We start from the raw sequence: 5,732 nt of genomic DNA on the forward strand, positions 1-5,732 counted from the left end.
GGATCTTCTTCAGGATCTACTTCTGGATCTACCACCCAGCAGCTGCTCACAGAGCAGACCTGGGTAAAGAATCCCTTGGGATTTTCCTCTGGATCTACAGCCCAGGAACTGCTGATGGAGGGGGCTGAGGAAGGGGTGAGCAGAGCTGGGTAAGGGATCCTTCAGGATCTACCTCTGGATCTACTTCAGGATCTACCTTCGGATCTACAGCCCAGCGCTGCTGACAGAGAGAACTGGGTAAGGGATCCCTCAGGATCTACCTCTGGATCTACCTCTGGATCTACAGGAAGGGCTGGGCATAGCTGAGTGGGCTGGAGACTTTTGGGGTGACATTTTGGCTATTTGTGAGGCAGAGCAAGAAGTGGCTGTCCACAGGGAATGGGAATATTCTCCGTGGGCAGGAACTAACCCCCACACAATGAACTGGCCCCATTATTTCCCCAGCCCTGACAGAACGAGGCTTCCTTGGCTGAAACTTCTCTAGGAACCATCTCCATAAGGTTGTGGATGCCCCATCCCTGTGGAAGTGTCCAAGGCCAGGTTGGGCAGGGCTTGGAGCAACCTGGGATGGTGGAAGGTGTCCCAGGAGCACCGAGGAAAACACTTTCTGCTCCTGAATTTTCCTCTTTGATTAGCAGAGAACACTAAAATGCAGCTCAGATCTGCTCAAAGGGGTTTGAAAGAGCTGTTGGGGCAGGGGAAGGTCACCCCCACCTTGTCTCCAGGCTGACGTGCAGAATTCCCAATCTCACACCACCACAAGTATTCCCGTACCGTGACCATGGATGCTCCCCACTCCCGGATCTTGGGGATTATTTTATGAGCCACATTAATCTTTTCTTGCACTCCAGTCCGGATCTTCACCGTCAGAGGCACGTCCAGCACCTGCAGGAGTGGGAGAATGAGGCCAGGCCGAGGCAGGAGGTGGCTCCATCAGCTCCATCATCTCCAGGCGCTCCGACTCACCGAGTTCATCCCGCGGACAATCTGTTCAAACTTGTTGGAGCGAGTCATGAGAGCACAACCTCCTCCCTGAGGGACAAAACGTGCCACAGTCAAGACTTTCGTCTTCCTTGCATAGTGAAGAGTCCTTGGAGATGCTCAGGGAATGCAGGAAAGACTTGGAGCATCTCAAGGCTTGCAGAAAATGGATTCTTTAACAAAAAAAACCCCCACCAGCCCACAACCCTCTCTTCCCAAATTCTGGCAGGAAAAGACAGCCATTCCCTGCTCCTTGAGCAGCTTATTTACCTTCTTGCTGAGGTCCAGTGCCCATAAATGAAATGGGAGCTCTGGATCAGCCTGGCAGGAGCAGGTCAGGCAGCGGGGCATAAGGGAAAAGACAAGGATCCATGGAAGGAAGGAAAACGCGCCCCACAACTCACCTTCTTGTAGACCAGGTCAATGGGACAGCCCACGTTGATGTCCACGAAATCCACCTCGATTGTCCTGTTCAGGAGCTCTGCACACTTGGTCATGGTGTCTGGAAAGGCTCCCTCCAGCTGCCAAAGGGAGCCAAAGCTTCCATGAGCTCCAGAGGCCACTTTTCTCCTCGGAAGTTCGGTTTTATCGAGGCGACAACACTCACCTGCACCCCAAAAATATCCTCGGTGTGGTGGCGTTTGAGCAGGGCCCACTCTGAGGACTGGCCCTGGAGCAGGTTGGTGCACACAGCCATCTCCCCACAGGTGACATCTGCTCCGAAGCGTTTGCAAATCCGTCGGAAAGGGAGGTTCCCGCACTGCCAGGGACAGCAGGGACAGGGATTGTCAGGAGATCTGCTCCCTTCCGACGGCAAGTTTTGACAAACGGATAAAAGTTATCAACCTACCGTGGTGAGTGGAGCCAAGTAGAGCTTGCCTTGGATTTCCAGCTGGAAAACAAGGATGGAGGACCATCGTCAGAGCTGAGGCAGCAGTGGTGATGATCATTGAATTGTAGAATCAATAGAATGGTTTGTGCTGGGAGGGACTTTAAGGATCATCCAGTGCCACCTCCTGCCATGGGCAAGGACACCTTCCTCTATCCCAGGTCGCTCCAAACCGCATCCAACCCGGCCTTGGACACTTCCAGGGATGGAGCAGTCACAGCTTCTCTGGGCAACCTGTGCCAGGGCCTCCCCACCCTCACAGGGAGGAATTTCTTCCATATATAAGATATTCCAGTTTTTATCCCTTGCCTTGGGTAAAACCCAGTGGGAAACCCAGGAGAACACTGGTTTTGTTTTAGAACCTCAAACTATTCCCAGGGAATGTCTCACTTGCATAAAAGAAGCAGAAAATTGAACCACTCATTTTGTTTTCACTGCTCAGCTTGGAGAGAGCTCACAGCAATTACAGATACAGAAGTGAGAGGGACTGGTTTATGGAAGCAAGAATGGAGGTGAGGAGGATGAGGGGAGGAAGACACTGCAGCACATACAACCCAGCCCAACCTCAGGTCTCCTTCCTCTTCCATCCTCCCTGACAGCTCAGCCCCTCCTTCCAGGACCTGGAAAATCCAGGGGCTGCAGCTTCTCTTGGTTCTCACCCTTCCAAGGCCAACTCCAGACCCGTGAGCACTCACCTTCCCACCATGACAGGGACATGGAGCCCACGAGCTCTGCCCTCTGCCTGCCTCCCCCAGCTAAAGGGTCTCAAAGGTGTCTCCAAAGGGTCTCTCTTGCATCTTTCCACACACAGTTCCCACCCCTGGAGCAGCACACAAGGGTCACCTGCCCTTGACTGGATCTCACCTTCTTCTTCTCGCACGGCCGCAGCTTCGTGACGTCCTCGTCGGTCAGCGGGCCCACGGTCGGCACGGAGGGAGCAACCCCATCCCCTGGGGAGCCGGGGCTCTGCAAGGCCTCTGCTTTGGGATCTTCTCCCTGTTCCTGCAGCACGGGGCACTCCTGGCTGTCTCCATCCCCCAGGCCCTCCTGGGCTGCTGTGCAGTTGGACACCTCTTGCTCCCCCGCGGCTTCGCCTCCCTTCCCGTCACCTCCGCGGGGCTTGAGCCCGCGCAGATACTCCTCAGCCTTCTGGAAGACGAACTTCCTCTTGCGCAGCTGGTGCTGGAGGTCCTTGGAGAGGTTGTTCCTCACCAGCAGCTTCCCTTCCCACTGCTGGGCCAGGGCGGCGTTGACGATGTTCTGGTGGCCGTCCCCGAGGTGGGCGCGGGCGAAGCGACAGGTGACCCCATAGGGACAGCGGCCGAAGGTGTCGAAGAGGATGCAGCGCCGGCCCAGGTCCGAGGGCTTCCCCGCCAGGTACTCGCCCACGTCGTGGAGGAAGCGGCAGCGGGGGCCGAAAAAGCACTTCCCTGGACAGCCCTTGGGAGAACAGGGAGCGGGGTAAGGCCTCGGCTCAGGTGTGGATGGAGCAGCGCAGCCCAGGGGAGGCCGAACCTGCCCCAGCCCACAACTGCTCTGAGCCCCCCTGGTGATGTCAGGTGACACGTGGAGTAGTCCCAGGAGCTCCAGTGTTGGAATGTGCTGCAGGAAGGGAGCGAGGGACCCACCTGAGGGGACATTTTAGTGCTGCCACTTCAGGGAAGGGGACGCTTTGCTTGTCCCACTCAGCTCATCCCACTTCCCCCTCTCCCACCCAACAGAGTTGGCTTCCATAGAACCCTGGAATGGTTTGGGTTGGAAGGGACCTTTAAGATCATCTCATTCCACCTCCTGCCATGGGCAGGGACACCTCCCACTATCCCAGGTCACTCCAACCCGGCCTTGGACACTTCCAAGCTTGTCTGGGCAACCTGTGCCAGGGCCTTCCCACCCTCCCAGGCAGGAATTCCTTCCCAAAATCCCATCTAACCCAGGCCAGTGGGGAGCAGAGCCCCGTGTCCTACCTGTGTGACCGAGGGGCACAGCCTGCTCTGCTCGTAGTGGTTGGGTTTCATACATGGCCTGCTCTTGTTCTGCCCCCGGGCCCGTTTCCGCTCCGGGCGCTCCTTCTCCTCTGCTCCAGAACCTTCCTGGTTTTCCCCATCCTGGCCGAGGTCCTCTGCCCTCACCCGCTTGGCAGGGGGCTCGCTCTGGCAGCTGCTGACCTGCTCCTCCTTCTTCTCCTTGTCCTCCTCCTTCTTCTCCTTCTCACCCTCATCTCCCACCTGGCTTCCCGGCTCGCTCCCGGCCCGCAGGAAGGCGTGGAATTCCTCCTTGGAAGTGAGGAACCTGCGGAGATGCAGTGCCTGGGTCATCCTGGTCACAGCAGGGAGCAGGGAGAAGGGTTTCCAGGGAGACAGGGGGGCAGAAGGGGCTGGGCATGGACTGGGGAGGGTTATGGAGGGGTTGGAAATGTACTGGGGGGATTATGGAGGGGCTGGGAATGTACTGCGGGGGCTATGGAGGGGCTGGGAATTTAGTGGGGGGGGCTATAGAGGGGTCAAGGATGGACTGGGGCGGTTATGGAGGAGCTGGGAACGTACTGAGGAGGTTATGGAGGGATTGGGAATGTACTGGGAGAGTTACGGAGAGGCTGGGAACACACTGTGGGCGGAGGGAGGGGATTTTGGAGAGGTCGGGAATGTACTGGGGTACTGGAGGGGTTATAGAGGGATGGGGAACGTACTGGTGCAGTTATGGAGGAGCCTGGCAGATACTGGGGGGGCTCATGGAGGGGCCAGGAATGTACTGGGGAGGTTACGGATGGACCGGACGCGTCCGGGGGGATTACAGAGGGACCAGGGATGTACCGAGGCGGGGGGTATGGAGGTGCCGGGCGCGTCCTGGGGGACTCATAGAGGGGTCGGGCACCCCCCGGGGGGGTGGCGAAGGGGTCGGGAGGGTCCCGGGGGACGGCGGGGGTCGTGGCGGGGCCGGACAGCCCCGACCCCGCACTCACCGGGCTCGAACCGGCGCCACCCCGGGCGGCACCGCCGCGGCCATGCTGCCGCGCGCCGCGATGACGTCACGCGGCGGGGCGGGGCCACGCTGCGGCGCGCGGGCGGTATAAAAGGCGCGGCTGAGACGGGGCCCCCTCACAGCGGCGGGAACTGCGGGGGGGTCGGGTTGTGCTGCGGGGCTTCACGAGGGGGTCCTGGGGGCATCTCTGAGGGGTTTCGGCGCTGCCTGGGGCCCCTTGAGGGGCTGCCCGAGCAGGGAAAGGTGTCTCTCACCGGGGAGAGGTGTCATCCTCAGGGCTTCTCTCTGTGGGCACCTCCTGGGTGTGAGGGGTCCGGGATTAACGGGGTTCCCATCAACTCTGCCCCCACCCTGAGTGGGGGCATTGTTAGAAAGACAGGGAAAAGCCTACAGGGAGGGCTTGGGAGGGATTCACATGATCAGTCAGGTTGGAAGAGACCTTTGAGATCATCCAGTCGAACCCGTGACCCAACATCACCACGTTAACTAAACCAGGCCGCTGAGTGCCACGTCCAGCCTTTCCTTAAAAAATGTCCCTGTTTTTCGGTGAGTGTCTGGCTCTCCTGCCTCCTCACAGCTGACAGTGGGAGAGGATGGAGCTCTGCGGAGGTGCAGGACACTCAGTGTGGGTTTTTTGTATATTTGAGGTTATTTTTAAGCAGCAAATGCAAAGCTGGGCTCAGCCTGGGCTGAGGGGATGAACCGGCTCTTGCCCAGAGCCATAAGCCTGCCTTGAGCTGTCCCACGGGCTGCTCCAGCCACAGGATTTTCCACATTACCCTTTGGAAGCATTTTCAAGCTCAGCCCAGCTGAGGTGCAGGAAGGCTTTGTCTTTCCGTGGGGGAAGAACTGGTGCCATCGCACCTTCCCACCACGGGCGGTG

General features: G+C 58.5%; 1 protein-coding gene across 1 annotated transcript in view; it reads right to left on the reverse strand.

The window, feature by feature from the left end:
• DUS3L (dihydrouridine synthase 3 like) overlaps positions 1-4,891 on the reverse strand; it is a 6,886-nt gene extending 1,995 nt beyond the window's left edge. Inside the window, exons 1-8 of the mRNA XM_027703240.1 lie at positions 4,830-4,891; positions 3,835-4,159; positions 2,735-3,310; positions 1,832-1,873; positions 1,589-1,741; positions 1,386-1,502; positions 967-1,032; positions 775-885 (exon numbers count right to left, since the gene is read on the reverse strand). Of these exons, the coding sequence (XP_027559041.1) occupies positions 775-885; positions 967-1,032; positions 1,386-1,502; positions 1,589-1,741; positions 1,832-1,873; positions 2,735-3,310; positions 3,835-4,159; positions 4,830-4,873 (1,434 nt within the window). The 5' untranslated portion in view covers positions 4,874-4,891. The remainder of the gene's footprint in view (positions 1-774; positions 886-966; positions 1,033-1,385; positions 1,503-1,588; positions 1,742-1,831; positions 1,874-2,734; positions 3,311-3,834; positions 4,160-4,829) is intronic.
• Between the last annotated feature and the right edge of the window lie 841 nt (positions 4,892-5,732).

This window comes from Neopelma chrysocephalum, unplaced genomic scaffold (assembly GCF_003984885.1).
Source record: "Neopelma chrysocephalum unplaced genomic scaffold, ASM398488v2 Primary Assembly neopelma1_215, whole genome shotgun sequence".
Lineage (NCBI taxonomy): Eukaryota > Metazoa > Chordata > Aves > Passeriformes > Pipridae > Neopelma > Neopelma chrysocephalum.